Consider the following 27,877-nt stretch of genomic DNA (forward strand, 5'->3'; position numbering starts at 1 on the left):
CCCATAAGTATTAACAGTCTTTACAACAAGACAAATATTTACCCGTAACACACTGCAGATCACTGTATTTTCTACATAAAGCTTGACAATAATTTTGACCGTACATAGTTCATGGCTACTGTCAGCAGCTTAAATGGTTTCTGCCCTGAGAGGGAATCATGACATTTTGTTGATGACACTTATTTCAACCCTATGTTCCTCAAAGTCCATCGTGTTTTTCTTGTGATAACAGCTTCTGCTTAGCTACAGGTATCATTCCATAAAAGAACATAAACGGTTTTATGTACAACAGCATTTTCTTTGACTCTGTTTCTTTCTGATTTCACTAGTTATAAAACATGATCTGTAGTTCAAGTCTGGTGTCAGACAGGTTAAGTGTGCTCTAGTAATCATCACAAGAATACGCAAGGTTCATTAATAAAGCTGTATCATTCAGTTTGAAAAAGGTTTTTGGACCTAAATGCTGCCACTTTTTTTATTTTTCTCCAGTGCCTTAATGCTACAGGGCTGGGACCTCCATGATCATCACACATAGTGAACAGCAGCAATGGACTGATGATGACTGCTAAAAGGATAATCTCACTATTGACTGAAAATACAATCCATTTCTCAAACAGATCCCTTGAGCGCTAGCACAGGATCAGACCTGCATGACTAATTGCCATGAGCACACAGCAGCCACATGCCTTCCCCACTGACAGAGGTCATTTATATCCTTCACCGCAGCACGAGCAAGCTTGTTTTACCTGCAGCTGCTCGAAGGCAAAATCCAGACAGAACAGCAGGGCCAGCATACACACAGATGCTACTTGCAGTAAGGTAGCATTCAGTAACTCAAATCCGGGTGAGAGCCACACTGGCTGTGGGACTACGTTCCTGGGGAAAAGAGCCCCTGCTTCTGCGAGCAGTTGCACGCTGGCACTGCTATTCCACCAAGCCAGCCACTGCGGTGTACGTGGGCTGGACTACACCAGCCAAGACTCCTCAGTACCAAAAATAAAGTGTGCTCTTGCAGGAGCTGAGTTGATTGCATTGATAGTCTCGGATCCAGATTCCATTGAAAAATGACCTTATTCTACACTTTTTACAGGCCTCTTGTAATACTTTGATCATTTGAAGACTGAACTGGTTCTTCTTCCCCCTCTCTCCCCATAATCTCAACTGCTGTCTCCACTTTTAGGTTGTAACGTTTACAACTCATGGTTTGCTTTGCACTTAGAAAACCTCTGATCCTGAAGGCCACCGTAACGCCTTCCATGAGGGCAGAATCTTCTGATGTTTACATGAATCATCTTGATATTAAAAAAAGGGTTTTATTCCCCAAGGTACAGTCTCCAAAAAGGAAGGGCAACTTTTTAATTGTGTTCTTCAGAATACTTCACTTGTCTGGGTTGGCCCTTGATAATCCAGTTTGTTACTACAAAATGAATTTATTAGTCTGTTAACTACAGTCCTGACAGGGATAACAGCCAATGATTGTTTCTAAATCCTTTGTTCAAGTGTTTCTTCTTAAGTCCATGGTTTGCACTACGTTCTTAATAAAAAGCACAGTACAGCAATAGTATGATGAAATAAAGATCACCTAGGCATTCATTTTTAGTAGCCTAAGTTAGCTTAACTATGGAATTATTTCAAAGATACAGGCAGAGGCAAATACAAGTCACATGCAGGTTTAATAAAAATAATTTAGATTCAGTAATCTCTTAGCCCCATGGCACTTGCCCAGGTAGTTTGCTGGAAGTTTTGCCAGGGCTTTGCAAGTCTTTGAAAGATAGAAGGATGGACACCACACCGAATACCTGCTCCCATACCTTCAGAGAACAGCCTGTTTTTCAGCTCTTGCAGGTACTCTTCACTCAATTTTGCATGCAGCAATGATGACCCCTAATGGTGGAATATTTCTTCTGCTGAGCAATATGCAGAGATTTTGCTCTTCAATGTATATTCCTACTTTAATTACAACTCCCTCTCACAGACCACCAGTGGAGTAAACTGCTTGAGGTTTACTTGAACTGTAACAGAGAAGCAGCTTCTTTGCCTGTTTAATTCTTTCTGACTTTGTACATGGAAGCATTAAAATGGAAACACGTATTCCAGATGGAAACGCATATTCCAGATCTAAGTCCAGGATTTCAAGTCACCCTTTTTTTCTGAGGCAGGCTATCTTGCAGAAACAAATTTCAGTCCCACTAGTGTAACACCTGCAGAAATTCTTCAGAAAAGAGGATGAGACATTTTTCTGTAGAACCAGTCAGCTGTATGCAAGGAAGCAAACAGCATGTACCCAAAAAGCTTCTTTGAAGCCTTGTGTCAGCTATCAGATAATGCTGCAGTTGTAGCACCTTTGAAACCCAGTGATCTACTCATGAGAATCAAATAATCACTACGAACAAAAATAAGAATTATTTCCAAAGTTATAAAATAATATGTTATTCTAGTATTAATTCAACATTTTAAGTGCATGAAGAATGTAAAAATCTCACACAATTTTTACATTCTGAAATGTTTAAAGTTAGTTTGTTGGTTTTTAAATCCAAGTACATCTCAAAAGCCTTTAACTCCTACTGGAATCTACTTCTACATCTGGGCTGGGAAGAGAAGGTAATTTTAAATCGTGTTACAGATGCCAGATACATAAAACTAAGTCTCACTTTTCTCTTGGGAGAGATGAGTATCAGTATCTGCCCCATTTCAGCTTGCCTGACACTTGCATCTAGAGCAAGATAAAGAACAAGGTAACTTTATTACCCAGGTCTGACCTAAATGTGTCAGTTTTTTCCAGGTTGAGATAAACACACAGCTCTTAAAAGAAAAGAGTTGGGCGCCTCTGACAGCTTACTGATTTGTTTACTTTCTTTTAACAATATTGTAACACAGAAGTTGTGCTAGATTTCATTTGAGTCTCCAAAGCACAGAGCCTCCACCTAGATAAACGAAAACCTACAGATATCCCCAGACTGCTAAAGAAAAAGCACATTTTCAAACTATGATCTCTTTTTGCATAGTAATAGTAGTTGAAGTCACACAGCTAAGTACCTTAAAAAAATACATGAAGACAAACTTCAGAAAACTGTCATTAGTGAATTGGCAGTTTGGTTTGGACAGTAAAGTACATAAAATCCACTTTTCAAAATTAGAATCCAATCACTGAATTTTTCATTACCTCTATGACTGTTTGTTGGGGAGGGGGGTGGTATTTGGGTTATTTTGTGGGGTGTTTGGGTGATGTTTTTTAAGAATAATTACTGGGAATACCACATCATGCTGGCTTACCTTTCTCACATCTGAGCTCTTTGGTTCTGTTGTCCAAGTTATAATTCTAGATACAGCAAGTCTCGTCTCACTGGAATTCACAAAGTCTGATGGATCCATCTGTCTTGCCAAGGACTCAATATACTTCAGGATAGCAACTTTCACCTGAGAAGCAAAAAGGGATCTATTAAGCCCATAAGCTGGCAAAGATGAGTTTATCTCATAATAAACAGGTACCACTACAGACTGACAAGACTTACAAGACATGGAGGGAAAAAAAATCCCTGTGACACATCCCAATGTCACGTTTCAAAAATCAAAAGGAACTTTCTACTCGGGATAAATTTTGTACAGTAAGAGTCTGAAATAGTACACCAGAACTGGTTTGAAATACATACGTGTGCTTGTACACTCGCGTAAGCAAATCAGTACTTCACCATGCTGTTTCCACCAGCAGTTACTGTTCTAGATGTCAAACCATACTGTCCCCAAACCAAATGCCTGATGCTGGAGTCTTGAAAGATCCAAAGTTTGGGAGATTGAAGAAAAAATACTTGAGTGATTTGGTATCCTGTATACTCCTGTCTCTGGAAATAAATTTTGTATGACTTCCAGAATTTACAATGTTCCTATAGCCTTGAAACAGCAACCTCCTGAAAAACAGCCTGCACAACAGTATCCATTTGGGAGGATTCACTAACAAAACGCTCTGATGGTTTTGTCTCCAAAGCCTACATGTGCCTTGTCCGACCTGTGCAACAAGCACTTGTTAAGCTGTGCCTAGGGTCCCAACTTCCCAGCTATTCACACTGCTTCTGTCCTGCACAGCCAGGTTTTCTTTCCACCAAGACCAAGTGAAGTGGAATTGTCCATGTCTAAACTTTAATATGTTCCAGTGTGTCTAAAGCTCTTACTGACCTGTGATGAGTTACAGGGCCCCAATGTGACGATATTTAGATTTATTAAAATGGAGAACAAGAGTTAATCAAAGTTGCCAATATCATTTCTGTATCATGCAGGTACTTACTTATTTTATCATGAGTTCTGTGCTTTATGGTATGACTGACATGGCAAGCTAAGACAACCATGCTGATGCTTTAATGAAAAGGCTTTTGATACTGACCTTCAGGTTTGGTGTTTGGGTCTGATCTACAATAAACCTCATCAAAATGTTAAATTGTTGATCAAATGGAAAAGAATCCCTGTCCAAAGAAAACAAAGGTAAAACTGTAATGTTAACATGAATTTTCAGGATTAAATCAACTCAATACATTCAAGCTAACACAACAGATTTCATCACCTGTCATGCTTTTCTTGTTCTTAACTTTACCATCAACCAGGGAAACGCCAAGTCTAAGGATCAGCTGATTATTGACTTGATACTAGAGAAAACTGCTAAATCAATACCTTTATACACTGTTACTCTATCTGCTCTCTGTACACTTATCCAGCTTTTGGCACACCTGTCCATTCCTTCTTCATTTCAGGCTGTGCTCTGTTCCCTTACCTCTAGTAGCAGCCTGGTTTATCTTGTCCTCAGAGTTCATACCTGGTTTTGATTTCACTCCTTTTTTTCCCTACTCTATCCTATTTTATCCTGCATTACTACTGCCTTTTAAAAAATGATCCTATTTCCAGGATGAGCTGAACTTCATTGTCACAGTGTCCTGTGCTGAACATCCTTGGAAAGGACATGCGTTGCAAAATCGGTGTGCACGCTGCAGTACCATTCAAGGTCTTATCCCGACATTACCAGTATTTGCTGTTTGAACAATATGAAAGATACTCTGAACATTGTGATAAAGCACCATTCATATTCTGAATGCTGAAAATACTTTTTCCCAATCAATGAAAATTGGTATATAAGCACATGCACACAAAAAAACCCCCAACACCCATTTTAAAAAGTTCATAAACTACACATTTTAAATGTTACGCTTTAAAGTTATTTATTTAGAAAACAGATACTCCTTTTTAATTCAGCACTTGAAATATTCTGACATAACTGTGTTCTCCTTTATTCTGGTATTCATCAAGGTTGAGCCCTCAAAATATACAGCACTGCTGGCTTTTCTATGTTCATCATAATGCCTTTTTGCAATTTGTAGTTCTGCAAAAACCTCCATAACATTTGCCATCCGAATACTCTACCTGGTGACATCCAGAGCTTTTTGAACTTTTGCCTGCACAGACCCCAGTAAATCTGCTCCCATTTTCTTTAGCAACTGGGTCAGGAGAACAAAAAGCCAATCCTGCAAGTCATCTTTATGAATGATGATGAAATCAACCAGGGTTTCCAGAAACATGCTGAAAACCTATAAACAAAAGAAGTGTCACAAAAAGGAATACAGCACTTTAAATAAAAAATAATCAAAGGGGAGGGGTTTACAATCTGAGTTTCAGGATGATTTTGTTATAGACAGTTTCATAAAGGAATGAATTTAGTGACTACATTGTTCTGGAAAAAAAATACATCAGACAAGACACATCTAAAATGTGTCATATTAAAATACTACACAAAACAGATGAAGTAAAGGGGTAGAATACACTTACTCTCTGTTGTGAATTCCACCGCAAAGCAGGCCATGCAACAAAACAAACCACTCGTTAGCACACATAGTGATCAAGGCTGGCTGTTCAGATGCAGTTTGTCAACAGATAAAAAGATGCATTCACTGAAAGTTTACGTTTTCTTAAAACACAATCTCTTCTCAGTGGAGTTACTTAAAGTATATCTTGGATCAGATCTGGTCTCCTCAGTCATGAAAGTAACGTATGTTTATATATGTTTATGTGTAACAAAGCTCACATATGTTTTAACACCACAACTAATGACCTCATAGCAGTAATTCTGTAACAGCAGTGCAGATGTCAGATCACCACTGCCACAGAGGACATGCTCTAGTCCAGTGTGCAATAAACCCTCACCTTCCTCAGAAACTGGAAATATTTTGTAAACAAATAGCTACACCTCCACCCTTTCCACAACACATACCAAACCTTTGAGAACCAAAACATTAGGACCTTACAGGTAGACACTGCCACACTCTGTGAGGCTCGTGGACAGCTGGTCCAGACTGTAGTTATGGCACACTTCAGGCAATACCTGTGACAGGCAACTCTGCCTACTCAGGGGGTTTCCACCTGACATTAAAACTGGTTTACCAAGTGGTCTAAAGTACAAATATTTATATAACTTAGTCTTTCTCAACAACCCAACAGCAGACGTTTTTACCCAGCCATTACTGGTTGCCCTCCACCAGCAAACCCCCTGAGGAAAGGGCACAGAACTCCCTTTTCCCCTCCCCCTGCTCCCGCTCGCCTGTCAAAGACAGACCGCTGGGCCTGAGCACACCTCCAGGCTCAACCTCCCCTCTCCCTCGTCTGCTTCTTTTTAAGAGAAGCCTGTAAATTCATGCCACAGCCTTTAACGTCAAAGGTCAGCGTTACTAAGAAGGCACAGCAACCATACTGAAGGCTCCACTTAGGACATCCAGAACAGTGCCTTGGTGGGACCCCAGACTGCTCCCAGGTGCACACAGTGCACAAACCCCAGTGACCGTAATGCTGAACTATGGCTCGCTACCCTTCACAGCCCTCGCTCCACTGTGTGTCACCAAGACACTTCCTAGAGAGGCACAGATAAAACCAAACTCCTCGCTCCAGAAGCTGACATCTGAAAGGCATTAGGCTGCTCCTTAGGAAGCAGGGGGTAACCAGTTCCTAGCAAAGTAAAAGGCTGAGACACATCTCTTCGTTGTAAAACAGATAAAAATCAAGGAGATTTATAAATGCTGGTGTGTCCCAGCAGATGGCATGGGTAGAAATACAAAAACATTGATCTTGAAACAGTGTCAAATGTGCACACACAGTAGTGTAAGAGTGTGAGCCAAGTCTTTGTGATCTTACCTTGCTGTGGGGGTCAGCAAACATGCGAGTAAATATTTCACATAGCCTTTTTAACTCGACTCGGCTAAAACACATAAATAAAACGATATTAATGCTAAAGCTTTAGTTGCAGCAAAAAAGCTACTATATATTAATAGCTGAAAGATCTAACCTTCCTTATTTCAATGTTACTTAAGTCACACTTCTGAAAACTATCTATCTAGGCAAAGCCTGAACTGGCATCTGAGTTTAACTGCTGGGATCACCAGTCTTACATTAAGAAATCTAATGTTTATTTTTTTTTTTTATCTTAAGCTAGACACTTTATTTTCTGCTGCTTCTATTCTTTTCTATATTCTAGACTGCAGAAGACTACTTGAAATAGGCACATTTGGGAGGCATTTACTTTCTGCCTGCACCAAGGTTGCTGACTCACTAAACCATGGGGTCTTTTACAGCCTAGGAATAGATTTCTCAAGTCTCCTTTGTGCCAGGGAATTCAAATTTTCCAAGTAAAATTAGAACTTTCATGCTGTTTTGGTACACACTGATCATAAATATTTTGGTCTAAATTCTCAGTTGCTTCAGTAAAATCAGTCTAGAATCACACAGTATTAACAATATCACACTGATTCCAAAGTCTGAGAGCAGGCACATTGAGGAGACAAATATATAGAAATGGAAGACAGATTAACAAGCGGGCAACCTAGTAAGTCAGAAGGCACAATCTAAGTTCCTATATAGTAAGAGACTATTAGGTGCTCAGTAAGATTGAGGGCGGGGGGGGGGGGGGGAAGTAATGTATGGGTCCCTTTCATAAGACACTGAGTTCGAGTCAAATGCAGAACCTTTTGCAAATGAGACCTTTGGCACCAATGTTTTGAAAACACAAGTCTTTGTTCTCCTGCAAGGCAAACTGCCAAAGAATGAAAAAGTTTTGCTTGTTTACTGTGCAAACAAAAACAGAGCAAGATAGCTAGGTAACATTTCCTGCATACTATGGATGCAATTAGGTATTTTTCACAATTATTATGAAACCAGAGCAACTAGTGAAATGCACATGGACTGCTCCGAGAACAGCCATTCAGGTCTTGACTACAGGTACCCTCTTTCCAGAAAGACATCAGTTGTACACAGTCCACCAACATCTCTCTCAAAATAAGCTTCAAAGAACAGGCCAGACTACAACTATTTTATATTAGCTTGTTTATAAGTAACACAGGAGGGTTTTTTTTCCAATAAACCTATGTATGAAAGACTGATCAAATTTTAAAAGCGCACAAACTCAATGGTCTTGAGAATCTCATGTAGAGGAAAAAGTCTTTGTAACGACGCCACAGCAAGCTGTCAGCGTTCAGCACAAGACTGCACTGTCTCAAAACAACTACTCTACAATGCTCTCCTGAATTCATGCAGATTGCAGCTCTCCAAATGAACCCTTATTTATTACTCTAATGAGTTTTCTTTCTGGGCAAAGGTTACATGAAGACAGCAAGTATAACCATGTCTCTTTCTACAAGATCATGGACTTGGGGTAGCAGTGAAAGTACTAAACTGAAACAGTCAGTTGGAGAACATTTCCTTAAGGGGCTCGTTGGCCTTGTTTTATTTAGGAGACCTTACAGGGAGCCCTTAGAGAACCAGGCCACATGAAGCTGTACGAAACAAAGAGAACAGGTAAGCACCATACCACTTTGCACGCACATCTTTCTGAATATGTAAATCCCAGCTCATATAGGATCAGCCACCTTTCAGCTCAGAGTACTAAAGAAAACCTAGCCACATCACTGCCTTTTATTAAACTTGTTATACCACAACAGAAGATAACAGGTTTAATTAGAAGACATACAGACTTGCCCCTTGTACTAATGACCTTGATGATGTTCAGCAAGATGCTGTGGGAACAAACAGGATGATAAAATCTAATCATTAGAACAGGCACCAGAACAACCCTGAACCAAGGAGGAAGCAGACCAAAAGCAAACCAAAATGAAATATAAACTAGAACACTAAAACCAGTAGCCAATTAAAAAAATAACTCTGCAGGGGTGTAGTTTCTGGGACAGGTTTCTAAATTAGTCAGGATCAAAGCTAAGAAAACGTGCTAGCTTGAGGGACAAGCAGCACAGTTCAAACACCGAATCCGACAGGGTTGAAAACAATCGTTTAATTCTACTGGCATTTGTGCTAAGAGTTACTGATCTGGATCGATAGCCCATCGCCCACCCTTCTCAACATTTCCTCCCCTGGAACTATCCCCAATAGGCCTCAAAACCTTGGTTATAATCCTAACACACCTGTGTGGCAAAACGAGTCCCACCCAACATTTTCATACAAGTATATAAGGTGTCACAGTTCTCCCCAGACAGTTTGTTAAAATAAAGAAAAAGAAAAAAAGACAGCATAGATATGGGAAGTATCTTTTAAAAGACTTGTAAATAGACCACATCAAAGAGCATCGCTGAACTAGAGACTCTGAAGGACCCATATTAAAAACCTGTAGCACTTCCCACTTAAGGGCTGTACCACATCGTGTGAAGTGCTAGAATATTTTTACGATGGCAAAAGAATAACCTTTCCAGGTCTGCTCAGTACGTTTTCATTCAGCTTGTTAACATGGACAATCAAATATTTTCAGCCAATGTGAAGGCGTTTTAAAAATGGAAACAATTGTGCAAATCCAAGTAGGCAGGCTATAAACCATACAACCATCACTTTAAACTTGGTCATAACTGAAGTACATAGTATTCTTAACAGGAAAATAAAACCTTCACAGATATTCATGAATGTTATCTTCAAAAGAGCCAAGAGAGAAACAGCCTGTTTTCAAATACTGTCACCATAAACTAAGGGTGAAAAGCCTACGGCCTGAGAGCCAGTGGACTTTAGTTAAGATGACCTGTGGCCATATGAAGTTTCCATGTGACTGTTGAGTAATGCTAAGATCTGTTTTAATGTGTAACATACCGAAGGTGTTTGAAGGGTTTATGTGGCTTTCAACAAGGGAAAAACGTCTGCCTCTCCTACCATAAGCAAAGTTTCAGAGTTGTTACACCTACTTCATTGCTGTAAGAAACTTCCCTCTACGTTATAAACCACACCATTTATAGGATACTCAAGTTTCTGATACAAGCTCTTTTCAAGTTACAAATAATACCTACAATTACAACTAACACAGCTTTCATAAAGAGTCAAAGTATAGCCAACACACTGACAGCATCATCTGATCTCACCTTCGAAACACACGCACTCTGAGTCATTTTAGAGGAAGTGCAGTGAATGTTTGCTACACCAACTAAGTTGCTAGGAAAAAAAAATTGAGTGTTCAGACTAATGTAAAAATGGTACCACCCTTTGGGTGCATTTACAGTACTGACATTGTGGGAAATCTCACTGTGCTGCAACAAACACCTACCATTGGAGGTCTTCATGAGACAGAGGCATGCTATGAGAAGGCAGCATGCTATCCTGAGTTCTTTCTACCTTACTGCTACAAATTTCACGCCAATTATACTGATGACATTACTTTTGGAAAAATTTCTGCTGAGTCCTACATTGCGGAGACTAAGCCTTCACAACTGTGAAAGATACGGTCTGTCTCCATAAGGCAGGTACTGATTTTCACCTATAGCTATCTCTCATGAATGACTGACACTGTAAAACTATCAAGGTCACCTCAGTGTCCGCTGGCTTTTCAGTAAGTTCTGAAGACCTATGAGCCCCTCTTTCCTTTCAGACCAGTTGGAGCTGGCACAGTGGTTGAGGACCTCGGCTACATCTTCAGTCTGCCGCAGGTAGTGTGGAATGCCCCCATTCCTGGAACCATAGGAGCGCTCCGAGCAAGCACTTGATGCATCGCTGTTAGCATCGTCATCAGAGTACATCCCATAGGGCTCATATCTCCTTCTCACTGGCTTTTTCTGGAAAAGGGAAAACTCAGACTTAGCAAGTTATACATAGTTACATCAATGCCAAACCAAAAACATTCTATCCGTAATCACCAAGACTAATGTTATTGTTACAGTGACAGAATTCTGTGTTTTAAAGATGTCACCAAGCACTGCCTGCTTACCTCTCACATTAGCGCAAGACAGTTCCCATTGATTTCAATGAGACTATCTGAGTGACTAAGGGGAACAGGGCCTGCCTTCCCCAGCATGAGAGATACTTATGCCCAGTGGAATTAGCTACTGGTAATGAAATCGTATGTTGCTTTACTGTCAATAACGGTCACTTCCATTGTTACAGACTCTATGATGATAAAACCTTTACTTCAAGGAAAAAAAAAAGATAAAGAGCTGAAGGAATCTGTGCTGACATGGCACAGTCACTTTGATATTGACAACGAAGTGACTCTAGAAATGCACTGGGATATAGGCGATGACAATTTCTTTGTTAGTTTGGGCTAGGATTTTTCCAGAGGCTGCTATGGGAGTCGAGTACTCAAACCCCATTCATTTCCACAGAATGGCATTAGAGGACCTGATTCCCTTAGGTACATCTTTGACAACCTCAATCCTTACAGAAGGGATATTCAAATAATTATTGTAGCAAAATAAATTGTATGCTATACTACAAAACAAACTCTTGAATGAACCTTAGCAGAACAGGATTGATAAGACAATGTATCTGAAGACGACAATCTATATACTAAAGTGTTTGCTATAGAATTCCTTGCAGTGTCCAGTCCTGCAGTTCTCAGACTTATAAAGCCAGCAGAATTTTGCTTCTACTATGACTGCAGTATTGAAGCGTAGAAATTAACTCAAGTGCAGTATCATGGGTGTTAGCAACAAGGTGGGGAAGTTGGAAAGTAGAAATAAAAAGTCAAGAAAGCACTAGTACCTTGCTCCTGGAGTCTCCTAACAGCTGTAGGCAGGAAAATATTGAAGGGTGGGAAAAAGCATAGAGAATTATGTCAGAAGCTTATGTAGGGTTTGTCTTTGCAACAAAAACGTATAGCAAATGTGTCTTAGCAAATTAAAAAAAAACAAAAATCCACAATTTACGCAAAATAAAAGTGGGTATAATAACGCCTGACCTTATCTCCTAGCTGTTGTACTACTTGTACAGCCTACAATTTCCATTAGGAAGCTTGGAAGTGAGATTATCTATCAGTAAGTTTTTTAAATGACAGGTTTATACACAGCACTTCGTGGCTTACTTTTCAGAAACGCTGCTCTGGAAGATACCAGAGGTTTTAGTAATGATTCATTTCCCCACATGCTATTAGTACCATTTGATTTTACAGTGTTGGAAAGAAATTCTGATGTCAGGAAACCACTATCTACAGTACAGCACATTTAATCAACTTCACTTAACCAAGTTCTCTTTCAACCTGCAGTTCTTACACCACACTTTTTTGAAGCTTAGCTTCTTTCAAGACTCCCTGGCTGACACCCCTGGCTTAAAGGCCTTACTTAGTGGCAGAGTTTCCATCACCCTTTGAGCTCTTCTGACAGATCTGAGCACTGATTCCCAGTATTAGACGCTGTGGGTTTAAGCCAAGTCCAGCTCTCAAACAGAAGCAGTGGACCCAACAGGAATTGTACACAGGGAGCAGAGGTCACAAAATGACCCACTGTGTTTTGTTTAAACTGAGTATTTGGCTGAAGCTATCTTTGGAAAAGTTCTTTTCATTTCGTACTACAGGGAAAAAGAATACTCTGCTGAAAACAAGGCTGCTGGATAAAAGCTGGCATTGCATTACTCTCTCAAAAGGAGCCTGAACACAGTTTGTAAATTGCTTCTTGTGAGAAGACAACCAAGAAAGAGAAAACTGGGGTGGTGGGAAAGAAGGGGACAACAAGATCACATTGTATCCCTAAAGTCATACAAATTCAGATTGATCAATCAAGGTAGCAGCACTGCTTGCTTTCCAGCTAAACTTAAGGACTTCCCTCTTAAGTGTTCAACCCTTTCAGATTTTAACATTCCAGTATAATGTTATTTAGTGTAAAACAGTGGAAGATCTAAAAAGGAACTCTGTAAGTCTAGCTGAAGATTAAGTCACACCTAAAGAGATCTCAGTGATCGGCAGTGAACTGGAACACTTAACGCTCTCCCCGCCTCAAGAAACCTGTGTTCAGCAACTGCTCACATCCAGGGATACAGCCTGATTTCCTTTACAGAGGCAAACCATCACCTATAATTATGCCCTGAACTGCTCTGGTGGCAAATTTGAGGTGCCGAGAACAGAAATTGGCTGACAAGCTGCTGTATTTGGTAATGAAAATGCCCATTGAGGATTCAGCCCACCAAATGTAACAGTGCTGTCTATTGTATACCGTCCTATGCTGTCCTACCTTCTATTATTCACAATTAATATGTTTTTTTTAAAAAAAACAGAAAGTAGATTTTTGTAAAAATTGACATTTCTCTAGGAATACTCTAATAATCATCTAGAAATGGAGGTGACATGAGCTGGGTGATCATCAAAAATAAAAAGGAAAATGTTAGCCATACTCAGCGAAAGTGAACTAGGAAACGGAGAAAGGACAACCATCACAAACTCTGGGGACATGGTTCATTCTCCATAAAGAGTGCTCTGAGATGACTGTCTTGAGATGCATCAGGAAATTCTCCCCTCAGGTCAGGTCTAGAGCTGGAGAAGACCCATGGTATACTGGTACCCAGGTAATGCTGTACAGTAACTGCTTCTGCCTCTACATATCCTCTCTCCCCCAAATATTCAAGGTAAATCCAAAGGCTTATTTTAACACTTGTCTTCTGAAGACCAGAAAACACTTTCTGGGCTCTAGCCAAGATATACATTATAGTACAGTACAATTTTTATTTTTTTTTTTAATTACAATACTTGGAAATGCACGAAATATTTGAAAGTACTAACAGACAAATACACTCTGACTGAAATGCATGGGATGGTACTGATTACCGCAAGCCAGGTTATAAACTGATCCGAGTTTTTAGCCAGGTGAAATAACACAGGACAGCAGCTTGTGAAATTCTCAGTTCTTGTTGCAAGCTGGTCAGAAGTCAACACTAACAGAGAACACACTGTTTTTCTGCAAAGTCTTCATGCAGGTAACGGGACTGATGGATATCCCTGACCCCAGGGGTGCTGAGCACACCCCCAGTGCCATATGCATCCTCTGACAGCCCATGAAAGACAAACGGCTGATTCAACCCATCCTGCAGCTCTAGCACCGAGCCACAGCGGTCTATTTGATAACAACTGTGGGGAACTAACACAGAATAAGGAAACAAATATTGCTGCCAATATACCCAAAGACAACACAGCAAAAGGTAACTAACTCTACAGCATCAGACACTGACACAATCAGAACAAAGCTATTTAGAAAGAGGAGAATGTACGTACAGGTAACTTTAAGCCACTTTCCGGTGTCGGAAGCATTTTGCATTTTTCCTCTTACCAGTGCATCGGCCACAGCAGCCTCCAGATCTGTGCTTGTGCTCAGGACTCGCATGGCATTCACAGAAGCAGGCATCCTGCCTGGCTGTCCGAGTCCAAACCGGTCTGCACAAAAGACAACATTGAAAGGGATTGTTAAATGAATTCACATTCACTTTGAATCCTAATCAGGTGCCTAAGCAGCTCTCCCCACAGGCTCTGGGAACTCACAGTGCTTTTCCATTAAACACTCTTTCATCCACAGATCTAGAGAGTTTGCCATTAGAGTAAGAAATAAACTATCATTTATTGGGCCCCAGAGACAATTTTGGATCCTCAGGGCAACTTCTTTTTTTTAATTATTTTTAAGCTGGGAAGCAGGGTATCTACTTTGTGTTTCTTTTTAGACAGTTGCTGTTTCAAAGTTTTATTGTAGTGTCAGAGGCAGACAGGCCAGTCCCAATCTGGCACTCTCAGAAATAAAGAGAAAGCTTCTCATTAACTTCAGAGACAAAACCGTGCCCAGTGTCAGAACATGTTAATACCCGAGCACTCATCCATCCTGCAGCTTCTTCTCAGGCAAGGATGCAAGACTAGATTAGCCTATTTTTGCCTCAAGGCTTGATTAACCATTAGAATATCCCCCTACACCCACAGTATAAAAATAAGGTTTATTGTTTGCTTGTGAAGTGACTCCAATTTTTTATTACTGTTCTTGAGAAACAGTTTGTCACTTGAAAGCTCCAAGATATATCAAAATACATTTTTTTGATCAAACAATATCATCTCTGCCATCAAATTCAAAGGGACAAAGTTCTCAATGGTATCCAAAGCAACAGGATTAAGTTTAAAATACCATTTAAGACTCCTAATACTACTTAGTTTATTTTATTACTTGCTCAGTCTACCAGAAAAGCTACTGAAATTAGTTTCTCTGGGCAAAGGCCAAATTCAGAATGGCGTGTTAGCAGGGATATGACAGAATCAGTGACTTGAGCACCACAGGCCAGGCTCTGGCAGCATAGTCCTTCTAGATATGGGTAGATCAGATACCGTATTACTGGGATCCTGGCTCTGGTCTACAAGCAGAAAGATACTGGTTTTGGCATTCCAAGTTTTTGTTTCTGTGTGGGATTGCATTTGCTCAATAAAGACTGGGAATATCCCTCCTAGGACACACCTTACACCTCTTTTCCCTGTGCCCACACGCACCAGTAGGAGCTTTGGCAACAAATTTGGTGGTGCACGAATCAAGCTGCAGGAACCCATTTAACAGACCTTCAGCTGATCTACCTTGGAGGCACTCAACAAGCAGCAAGAGAGAGGGATCAAGTCAAACAAGTATTGTGTTACTTAATCTATATTTAATTTAACAAAGGAAATATACTATTTATTTAAACACATAACTATATTGTGGATTTCCACAAAACTGAGGTCAAACATGATGTTCAGCAGCTTACTGTGTTTTTTGTGAAAAACACTGCACTTACCATAAAACTTCATTGCTTTTTTCTTTAAAAAAACTAATGCACTGAAATACCTTTTAAGGAGTTAACTCACACTGACATGCATAACTTAAATCAGAGACTGAAATTTGCCCGTCTACTGTACTAATTCCAAAGCTTTACCTGAGCATGTTGGAGATCAACCTACTGAGGGGAAATAGGGAAGGTTTTTTAAAATCTGAAGTATTTTGAGACTAAAAACCCCCTGTATTTATTTCAAATAGAAGTGTTACCTATCAAAGTTTACTGTTTCTCAGAGTTATGTACCCAGACAAGACATTTCTGATTTACAACAAAAGCACGTTTTCTACAAAACACATTACAAGGGAAAAAAAAATAAACAAACTTCTTAGAACTACTGCCAAAAAGTAATCAAATCATGACATTTCACAGAAAAATAAAAATTGTATGTGTTATTACTATCCCCTTTTTTAATGCATTTGGGTTGAAGAATAATTTCAAATATTTAGGTGAAACAGTACTTCATCCCTAAAATGGAAAGATCTGTACATTCTTAATAGAAGCACGGAAAATGAGAATACATTAGGTCTGATTGAAACTGAAGTCACTACTACAGAGATATACACCACAAAGATGTACAGAAAACAAGTATTTTTCTAAGTGCAAATGTTATCTGGTACAGTACAAAGGCTGCAAATGTTGAGGCAAGTTCTAGACTTTTATATTTAAACCCAACTCAATGTATTACTCAAGTGTTACTGAGATCAGAATTTGGCTTTAACTTTTGAGATATCATAGCATCAAAAAAATACCACTGTCATTCATTTTCACGTAAATTTAGTATTACATTAGAAAAGGGAAGATAGTTGTTGGGTTTTTTAAAAAAATGAAGAACAGAATGACAAAGTAATTCAGTTGTAGACCAGTTTAAATACCCAGCATTAAGAAACAAAATTGAGCTTTTTTTTTTTAAACTAAGTACACTGTGGCATGCTGGCTTTTATCTGCCTCCAAGGCTATCAGGAATTTTCTTAAGTATTTCATTCAGTGATCTTTAAATTCGTAACACCCAAGTCACTCCGGGCTTCCCCCCATGACACTGTTGCCATACCCGAGTACAGGAGCGAGACCTCAGGGGAGACCTCAGCATGTCTCTGACATGGGACTAGGATTTGGCTCTAGGAATAACCAGTACAGGCAAGCCCAATGTTACTGGGCAAGAAATAAACAGAGTATGCTCTGGCCTTATTCCCATGTCTCCCTGGCTAGATTAGTTTTACTTGTCACAAACTCGGTGAAAATTTGCAATCACCATTTTTGGCCTGATTTTTGTCATTTTTAGGGAGATTTTGGCCTTCTTTAGGACTCAGTGTAACTGTATACGATTCGGACATGCTTTGTACCAAACCACAGGAGCCAAACGTGAAGTGACTATCACAGGCAGCTGAATGCAAACAAAGACTAAATCCACCTTACAATCAAGGTGTTTTACATCTTTTCAACGATTTTTGTTTATACAGATTCAAACTTTTACTTTGAAAAATGCCAGTCAAATCAGCTTGCATTGTTTCTGCTGAGTAACCTGACACAGGAAACTATTTGAGCGTTTTAGTTAAGTGACAACTGTTTAACTAGAAATTTATGTTTATGAGAAACACACTATTTTTCACTCCCTACCTGAGAGGGGTTATATTAAATAACTTTCAGTATCACTAATTCCTCACACAACTTTAGCCTCCAAGAAAACACTGAGGCGCTCATCTTCTACATCATCTTTGTCCCCACAACTAAGTCTCTGTTGTCCCAAAGCTAGCAGCCCTCACTCATTTACTTTTAAGACTCCCAGTGAAATATCCTGATTTCAGAGGGAGTTACAGGTTCTCCACAACTGAGAATCGAAGAAGCAACTGGAACCTGTGGATTTTTTTCATTATATGTAACCACTAGTCTCCTGATGCAAAGCCCAGTGAAATTAAGAGAATCATTCTTTCAACAACTTCCATGTACTTTGGACAAGGCCTTCAGAATTATATGGAGGATGCATCAGCATGTGTTATGCTCCAAATATGTTATTTTCCATTTTGAAAGCTCATCAGGTGCTTTATCCTTGCTGATCTTGTCTATTTTGGAAGGGATCCCACAAAGAACTTTTATTAACAGAGACAGGAGGAGTCCAGAATATTTAGTAATAAATGGGATGAAACCCACTGACTGGGATCCGGTCCTAGGCACTGGGAACTGCTACCACAGCTAAAGAGGAAATATAAACAGAAGTTGCAAGTGATCTGCATCCATCAGGATTTAGCCCATGCTGCACAACTGATCCAATTTACTGGAGAACTGAGAAAGCCCTGGATCACCCTTTGTTTAAACACTGTTCACAACGTTCCTAAAAACATGTAAAATTAAAAAACATCCAATAAATGAAATTCAAAACAAAAATCCACGTTGAACAAAAACAGAACAGAAAGCCCCACAGCGGTGAGAAGCACATGCCAAGTGCTGACTGATGCACGTGATGGCAAATGTTAAGATGGCGTAAAACAAGACCACGTATAAGAAGCGGATTCATGCAGTTAGCGCTTGTTCACCTGACTGCCCAACAGAATCAGCAGTGGAGAGAGCACTAGTGGACCTGGAATGACGTCGAGAAGCTGCAAGTAGAAGGAATGGCAACACCCACAGGATTAACACACATTTAACCCGAGACAGAAAATGCCACAATCCAAAGGGGATGCATGTGACTGCTACCAGTAAAGGTGTTTCATAGTGACAGGGAAATGATGCTGTATATGAATGCACATGGATACAGTGCAAGCCCCACAGTGACATGTCCATCTGTAGCTTTCCCCGCTTTCCCCCATGTCCGTAAACACGATGCGTGACAAAACTCATTTGTAACAGTCCCAAATCCAGTGCAGTTCAGAAAAAAAAATAAAAATAAAACCAAACACACCCCAGTGCACATCAGTCACGTTCCAGACCCACAGATCTGGAAGACAGCCATCATGAGAACGTGGAGCACAGAACTACAGAGCAGGATTTAGATGTGTCTGATCTAAACCCCGAAGTGAAGCCATGATGAATGGATAGGAATTGTGCTTGCAAGTATTTTTCCACAACATTCTAGCCTATGCATAAAAAAACACCCAACATTAACAAAGAGAATGAGTAATGACGTAAGCAGAAAGAGTCATACAGGGAGGTCAGCCAACCACTGCATGTAGGTCCCCAGGTTGGGTTTCTTTTCCAAGTAAACACACGTACACACATATCATAGCTGTTGCTACTACCAAAAGTCTGTTGCTTTTAACAAATTTTGCATACACGTTTTCTTGAATCTATGTACATGTACAGATAATCCAAATATGCACATCATACCCCTATCTGGAATTACACCACATGTATACAAATTGTTAATAGCAACGGAGCACGCACAGTAGCAGAAGACCTGAAGCCAAATATAGCTCCCACTTCAATTCCCAGTTGTCAGCAGCACATCAATCACAAAATGCCTTTGGATAGGTTTTCAGTTCTTGGATTCAGCATAAAAAGGTGAGTTCTTTATGAAAGCAAATAGAAAGCTGGTTGAGTCATTTCCAAATTACAAAAATTTAGTTTTTCTAAAGAGGTTTTCCCAGTGTCTAGCAATGACACGCTCACCTAGTTCAAAGCAACTGTCCCAAGAAAGAAACCAATTAATCCTTTGAGCAGTTCATCACCAGAGACTCACTGAAGGCCTTGTTGCTTTAACGTCATTATTAATACTGTCAAGAAACTGAAAAACTAAAGCAGAATCACCTCCTAATACAAATACGCTTTGCCAATTATGCATATATGCATGCAGTAGAAAAACTGTAAGTCTTCCATTTAAGACAAAATATTCATAAACACAAATACTCTTATAAAACAGAAATGAACAAAGTGAGAAAAAATTACATTTGAGTAATTTCCCAGCCGTGAGAGCTTGATTAAAAGTTTTACAGAATATGCAAAGTGGTCTAACTATGGAGAACACATGCATTTATTCTAGAGAACAATTCCACTGACACCACAAGTTAACTCATGAAAGATTTGCAAGGTCAGTGCAGGATTATGGACTGAACCTCACAATTAAGATTCTGAGCTCACAATTGCTTTCTCCCAAGCCATCCGCTGTGCCCCTGTGGACATCACTGCAAGATTCAAGGCCCATGAAGAGAGAGGAATAACAAAACAAAAAAACCCAAACAAACAAAAATCACATCTCTGCAAGGAGGCTGAGCATAGAGTGACTCTTCACTGGTGTTTCCTAACTTAGAAAGCAAGATGTTTGGTGCACAGACATGCATACCTGCACAGCAGCCCTGAAAGAAAGCAGAGCTATTTGCAAGGTCAGGAAGTCAGTGTTGACATGGACCGTAATACCATTAAATGCAAGAATCCTGTCATTTACATACAGCTAGCTTAATTATAATTCACTAATATACAAGTAAGTCTTTATGAGCAAAAATGGACCATGCACAGTAGGATTATATTATCTTAGCATTAATGTTAGATTAACTGGATTCTAGAAATACTGTAACAGAATCATATTGTATTGGCTTAAACTGACATATATGAATTTCTTTCAGATGAATTACACACTACATAATTAGCAAGTTCATGAACATGTTTGAGCTTAAAGCATTTCAATGAAAATACAAGAAAAAAAGACAACAGGTTAACAACTATACTGGGTTACTATTACATTGATACTTCCTCCCCACATTACCTTAATGACTTAATAACAATGTATTTCTAGAAATGCATTAATCTTCAGGTAATTATATGTCATGAACTAAAATGAAATGATCCTCTCCCCACAAGAAAGTTTGTTACAAACAGTGTAATACGCATCTGTAACAGATTTTATAGTCAGTGTACGAGTCAGACTCGGTAGTGGTGGTGGTGTACAAAAGTCACACTAACTCTGACTCTGGTACACTGCGTTAATTTCTCACAACAAGGGCTCAAGTCAGTATTTCAATTAAAGTATTTTCAATAAAATAAACAAAACAGCACAGTGACAGAGAACACTGACAAGTTAACCCTGAAATCCAGCCTGCTTATATACTTTGGCTGGAGAAAAAAAAGCTTCATTGAAAACTGAAGCTAGGCAGGTAACTATAAAAACAAGCTACAGTTGTGTATCTGCATTCCCTTTATGGCTCTGCTGGTATCAAATCAGCTTCACTTAATCAATATGAAGTTCGTGTATTTATCTTAAAGAGCTATGAACCAAGTTCTGAATGCTAAGCTGAACTCCTCCCATTTTTCACAAAAAATTGAGATACTACAGATAATGCAAAAAAATTATTTTATAGCTCAAAATAATGAAGTTTTGAACCCCCAAACCTCTCTAATATTAACTTGAAGATTCCACTCTGCATCATCGAAATCAATGGGATTTTTGCCAAAGATTTCATATAAAGACAACCAGCCTCTGCACTGATAGCCAAATCAATAATGACAACATTTATTAAATTTAAAAGATTAAAGTACAGTATATTAATCAAGTATGAAAAGCAAACAGGAAATTTTGCCCATTTGTTTTTATTTTTCATAACCTTTTCTCAATATTGGATTAAAGTTGTAGTATTAAGCCCAAAATGCTATGTTCCACTTACACAATCATATACCTGTATTTCGTCACGATGTGCAAAATAGATCCTGTAATACCATTCTTCAGCCTTGATGAAATCTGTAAGAGCTTTTTTCTCACTTTTAATACCACATGCACAGCTATGAAATTACTACAAAGAGGGCCTGGAGAGTACCTATATTTCATGTCCGAGATGACAAGTCTTTCATACAACAAGTAATGTATTTGGGTTGAACATATGATATGGTATTTGATCAGAAACATTAAGTATCCTGCTATTTGCAGCATTGCGCAGAAAATCTTCTGCATGTGGTAAGCGTAATGAGATTTTCTATTTGTACTGTACACTTAAGCTGCACATTAATGATGCTCCTTTAAAGCCTCAGCCTTTCCACGATTTTAGGTTGCTTGAAATTTTTTCCTACAAAATGGCATGTGCAACTTGTTAGTTGATGATTGACGCTGTCATGTAAAAACTCTAAAAAAGAGCTAACTATTGGAGGATTTAGTATAGAAATTATATACTGTTACAGTACCTGGCTGTAAGAAAATCAGACAATGAATAGTTAGTCACTCAACCACAAGCTACGATGCTACTGACTACTTCACTGTGACCTAGAAAACGGAGGCTTGCTCTCCCACAGATTTCCATCAGTGCTGTAAACTGAAGCACAGCAGCCCCATACAAGCTGATTTAACAAAACTACAAATTACAAGAGTTTTAACTAAACTATTTTCCTCTAACAGTGAAATGCTGAGAACCAGAATTGAAGCATGCAGAAGAAAACAGAAGGGAAACAGGGTTGGAAATGGGGAGTGTGTCAGGAATCCAACAGAGGACAGGAAACAGCTCATTCCACCTGGCAGTGTCTTGAAAGGGCAATCACAACAAGGGGAAAAGGAAAAAAAAAATATTGACCCTTAAAGCTCCAATGCCTACATGTACTCACCAAGTGGAGGAAAGCCCCGAGCAGGGCTTGTATCTCGACTGCTCTCACGGCTGGTATCACGACTGCACCCCTGACTCATGCTGGGTCGGGGGATACGACTGCTCCGTGCTAGCATGCAGCATGGAGAGTTTCAGAGAAGGTGAACAAGTTTAATGAGGACAGAAAGCTCAAAGTCAAGTTACATTTCTGTTAGTTACGGTAATTATTACATTAGTAATTATAATTTGCAGCAGCCTGCCCAGGCTCTTTACAAACCAACTACCTTACATGCTGAACTGCATTTGTGATGTGAAATTTCAGCAGCATTAAATGTCTGGTTGACAGTCTTTTTTTTTTTTCCTTAAGCAATCCAAGTTCTGTTATTCAGGTAGAGCAGGAATCTTCAATCATTTAGGGGAGCTCTACTGTTATAAAACATGCAAAACAGATGAGGCTGAAAGAAACCCTTCTGGAATATATTTTCCTTAATCGTTAAGATAAACACCCTTTGGGAACAAAACAGCAGGTCAAAAAATTTTAAAGTACTCATAATACCAATATACTATTTTTACATCAATTTGCCTTTCATAAGGCTAGTTCTGCCATGAACAAATATCCTAAGGAAAAAAAGGTGTATTGTACAGACTTGTAGAGATATTTTTCTCCAATGGAAGATACTGGGAAAAAGCATTTAGAACCTGAATACCTGAAAGACAGGTTAAACAGTGGTTTGAATTTTAAGACAGAAGCAGCTTCAGATCTTTAACAGAAGTTATCTCATTTCTGCTCCTCAAACATTTCTAAAACCTTGTATTTATGGTTTTATACGCACACAGGCTGAAACTTATACGCACTTAAGGGAAGCTTTAAACTATATTCTTCAACAAAATCTTACATCAACAGGACTTATCTTTAGTCTGGCAGCTATCAAGTGTTCAACTTCCCACAACCTAATAAGGCTCCTGCCTATCAGCTGCATCACAGGAATGCATCATATGCACATTCTTCATTTGGCCAAATACAAAGCAGAAGACAGAAGATTAAGCTGCTTTCATGGTAAAAAGCAACCTGACTTTAGCTGAAGTTCTGTCCAAGTAGGAAAGACAGAGCTAGGCCCTTAGAAGATTGCTTAACATTAAGGAATTGATTTTTAGGATTTTATAAAAAAATTGTAGGTATTTAGAACCAGGTTATTTCTCTGAAAATTCTGTGCCATTTTGATGAAAGACATTTGCAGAAAGTTATTTAATAAGCTTTATGCCCGGTAGAGGGGATATGTGTTAACTAAAGCAATAGCAGTTAATTATCATGAGTTTACCTTGAAGGATTTAATAACCAAAGGGGGATTTCCTTTGCTGTTTTGAAAAGGCAGTAGCGTATTTTGACTGTTAAAGAAAAGCCTTTAAGGAATTTTCTCATGCGCAGACTAAAATGTAACCTACCAGCTTTGATGACAACGTAGCAGAGGCACACGCATAACGTGAACCTGCTTTATGCTAATACTTTAACAGTAACCTTGTATTTATAAAAACAGTGCCATTTGCACACTTCAAAATATACGTATTCTTATAAATTTCTATTGGTTTGTACACAGAACTTAAATGCCTAGACTCGAGCTAATGAACTTCCCCTACTGCGCTTTTGTGGGCTCATATACACTGGGTATATTAGTACCCTTTCAAGCAAAACAGTACAGAACAAAATAGAAACCTTCACATTTAGGCTTTAAAATTCAAATACAGACTATTGCCCAATTCTTGGTTTGTCAAATCCCTCCCAGTTTTGCAAAACCCAGCTCATATCTCTCAGATGAATTAATGGTTCTGACTGTTGACCTTTGATGTCAGACAATGCAAGATGACATATTGACCAAGTTGATTAGATCACCATAATGTCTAAAACTTCTGAGGGAGTTAGTATTGTCTTAAGTAAGACAGACTAAATTACATGAACTGGATGAAATTATGGTCCATGAGTACAATAATCCTATCTCAGACATACAAAGAAAAAAACTGACAGGTGAAAGTAACACTCTAAAATCTTCCACACAAATACTTGCTCGAAATTGAGGACTCTCTAGAAGCAAACCTCATTCTTGGGTCTCATGCTTATATGTAAATAATGGCAGTCTCACATCAGGCTTGCACAAGCAGTCATTTCTCTTAAGTAGAGAAGATCTGTCAGTCTTTTCTATAACACAACCCTATTAAAACCAGCAAAGGCTCTTTAGAGAGGGAGAGATGTGAATGACTAAAAAAATTAATGGATGCACACAGTACACTCTCCTTCCATAACAGCTAACAGCAGCAACATGAAATATGAAGAAAATGCACTTTAACTGCATGAGAACAGACTAGCAGGGCGATGCCACAGATGAAGCACAATACTGACTCCACAAACACAGCACCCAAAACCAAACACTGCGTACTTCATGAGTAATGGTCAAACGAAGATTTACATGTTACTGGGTACAAATACAAAAGCAAGGAAAAAAAAGAATGGATTAAAAAGAACTGAATGATCAGTCTGTTGTGGACTCCCAGGCACCTGCCTTACATTTTTACTGCTGTGTTGTGTAAGGAGCATTGGGTATCCGCTGCTCAGAGTATTTTCTTTGGACACTGCCAACAGCGAGAGCCAGCAGTGTTGTCATTTAGAGAACTCTCTCATACTGTTACAGCCTGTCTTCGCAGTGCAGGCAGCAAAGGCAGAGAGGACAGACATGAGTCTCAATTTCAGAATTCCCAGCCCCCAAGAGTTGAACAGAAATTAAGTAAATGAGTAGCAAAACTGATTAAAAGGAGTAAATAGGATGAAAGCAGACAGTGTGCCCACAGCCAGCTCTGGACTGAGAGCTTAGCACAGGACAAGGGTGGGTCGCTTTCAGTAAAATCCCAACTTTCTAGGTACATCTCAGTTTCACCAAATTCATCTGGAAAGTCAGAGCAGCTGGATACAGTTCACGCCATTATTAAAACATACTAATAGGCTGTCTTAAACCAGTGGAACCCAACAGATACAAACACCACCAGCAGAACTCAGTAGTGCCTCCTATTTACCAAACTACCAGTTGGAAAAAAGACGTGTGTTTCATTAGGGTGTGATTTTTACCGATTCTTAAGTAAAGACTGAACACCAGCAGACACTTCCTTTACATCAATACAAGCATTTTAAAGAGCCTGTAAATGCTGCAAAACAGCCAAAGGAAAGCTCTGCAGTGGGGTACAGCCAGTAGAGGCAAGTCAAGAACTGCCTTCAGCTTTCCAAGAAGCGCACACAGCAAAAGGCCAACAGAAAGAGTGCTGCTGCATGAAATTGCTAGTTAGCTGTGCCTGCTCCACTTTTTGGAGAATGACAGCCTCAAATCTCTCACTCCTTTCAGATCCCACTGTGCCACCCAATCTGCTGAGCATCCAACAGAATTAACTCCAAGAGGATAAACTTTCAGTCCATGGAAAGTGGACATCACCTTTTTTGAGATCTCCTCCAAGAGGCCCAAAGAAAAGCTCCAGATTAAGTGGACTGTACTCTTCCTTCCCTGACAGGGTATCACCACTACTAAATCTCCACTGAGCAGACAGCAAAGGCAAGCTGAAAAGCATCACTGAGCAGGGCCATATAGGTGGCCAGAGGACCTCAGCATGCCAAATGTGTTTTGTTGTGCTGCCTCTTGGCACATCTACTTCAAACTGGTAAATGAAGTAGTATCATACTACTTCAAGGTTTCCAGCATACAGAAAGAACTAACTTCACAGATACCTGCAGCCATCATGGAGATCTAAGCTAGCAGCAAACTACTGATGCTAACAGGTATCCACATGCAGAGCTCTATTAGCTTGTTACTGTCCCAGAAGGGCCTGAGAAAGTCCAGTGGTGACTCCCATATAAAGCCAACTGCACACAGGGACCCATGCGCTTGTGTGCTTAATCCTGTGCACACAGCACTGGTCCAGCTGCAGCTCCCAGTCACCCCTGCAAAAACTACACATCAATGGATGAGTTATGAACAGGATCCAGGAACTACCCATTTCTGACAGCCCAATCTCCGCAATGGTCCAACATCCACTGCGCTGCAATGTGACCACAGGCTTAGGAGCTGTTGCAGCCCATGGGATAAGCACATGTGTATCAAATACATAATCCCAGAAAGCCTCAAGTATATGACATCAAATGTAGATGCAATATGTGCTCAAGGACCTTCTTGAGTCAGATTCTGAAAAGTCTATCAACATATTTAGGACCAAGGTGAGTGGGAGTCTAATGAAATGAACAAGTGAAAAAATGTCAAGGAAACATAGGGACTGAAGCAACACAATAAGAAAGCATAAAATACTGTTAGCTACTATGTATATATTATAAAGAAATAAATACAGTGGAATAATGGTATAAAGATGACAGCTCAAAAGCTATCTCCATCCAAGGCAATATTACAATTTTCAAGATCCAATAGAGAGACAGAATTTCTGCAACTGAGTAGTAAAGGCAATAAATAGAAGTGTCAGACTCTCCCGTTCCCATAACGGCCCAAAAGAACAGGCTGTGGCCACCAACCCAGCAGGGCACGTGGAAGCCATGCATCCAATAGATCTGACAGCTCTCTCCCACTCTCAAAGAACAACCACTGACTGTGTTCACAGGGAGCACATCAGAGCAAGGAGATACAAATTTCACTTTCAAAAGAATTCAAGGCTTACATAATATACCAGAAAGCAGGCAACCCAAGAGTGAGGATTTTACACATGGCAATTTCCTTTCAGATGCTTGAGACTGTTTCAAATCAAACCACATAATGTGATGATCAGCTTAAGCATTTGTGATGGTACTATCCATCATTCTTTGTTTCTTTCTAAAAAAGTGTTGTTCTGCAGAGTGATAGCAGAACAATTACCTCCGATAGTTGGGAGGCACTTTACATTTTAGAAGCAACAAACAGAAAAGCACAATGTATTCATACTGAGGCCATAAAATAGATCCGACATGAGAAAAACACTGAATTTGAAAACATAACCACAATGAACATGCAATATTTTTTATGAATTGTAACAGTATATGCACTCAGGTGCTTTAAATTAATTTCAATACACTTGAAGAATGAATAAGATACTTCCCTATTAACAACATACTCTAAATAGAAAGGCAGCTTAAATGTAAAATACAATTGCTAAGGCAATAGTTAAAAATTTAATTGACAACAGAAGGGCTATAATTTCAATTTCAGCCTACTAGTAAATTCTTTGGAGATATAAAATAATTTAGTAACAGTATTAAAGTGTTTTTCCCCTATATAAGCTTCAAACTTATGAAAAAAAATCCATTTAAAAAATGAAAACAGTATTTACTTGTTCAG

At 39.3% G+C, this 27,877-nt stretch overlaps 1 protein-coding gene across 1 annotated transcript in view; it reads right to left on the reverse strand.

Annotated features, from left to right (window-relative positions):
* CLASP1 (cytoplasmic linker associated protein 1) overlaps nucleotides 1-27,877 on the reverse strand; it is a 181,290-nt gene that overhangs the window by 39,249 nt on the left and 114,164 nt on the right. The window contains exons 22-30 of the mRNA XM_055811576.1: nucleotides 22,552-22,659; nucleotides 14,535-14,638; nucleotides 11,986-12,009; nucleotides 10,816-11,060; nucleotides 7,162-7,225; nucleotides 5,806-5,808; nucleotides 5,404-5,567; nucleotides 4,376-4,454; nucleotides 3,274-3,417 (exon numbers count right to left, since the gene is read on the reverse strand). Coding sequence (XP_055667551.1) covers nucleotides 3,274-3,417; nucleotides 4,376-4,454; nucleotides 5,404-5,567; nucleotides 5,806-5,808; nucleotides 7,162-7,225; nucleotides 10,816-11,060; nucleotides 11,986-12,009; nucleotides 14,535-14,638; nucleotides 22,552-22,659 — 935 coding nt within the window. The remainder of the gene's footprint in view (nucleotides 1-3,273; nucleotides 3,418-4,375; nucleotides 4,455-5,403; nucleotides 5,568-5,805; nucleotides 5,809-7,161; nucleotides 7,226-10,815; nucleotides 11,061-11,985; nucleotides 12,010-14,534; nucleotides 14,639-22,551; nucleotides 22,660-27,877) is intronic.

This window comes from Falco peregrinus, chromosome 8 (assembly GCF_023634155.1).
Source record: "Falco peregrinus isolate bFalPer1 chromosome 8, bFalPer1.pri, whole genome shotgun sequence".
In the NCBI taxonomy this organism is placed as follows: Eukaryota; Metazoa; Chordata; class Aves; order Falconiformes; family Falconidae; genus Falco; species Falco peregrinus.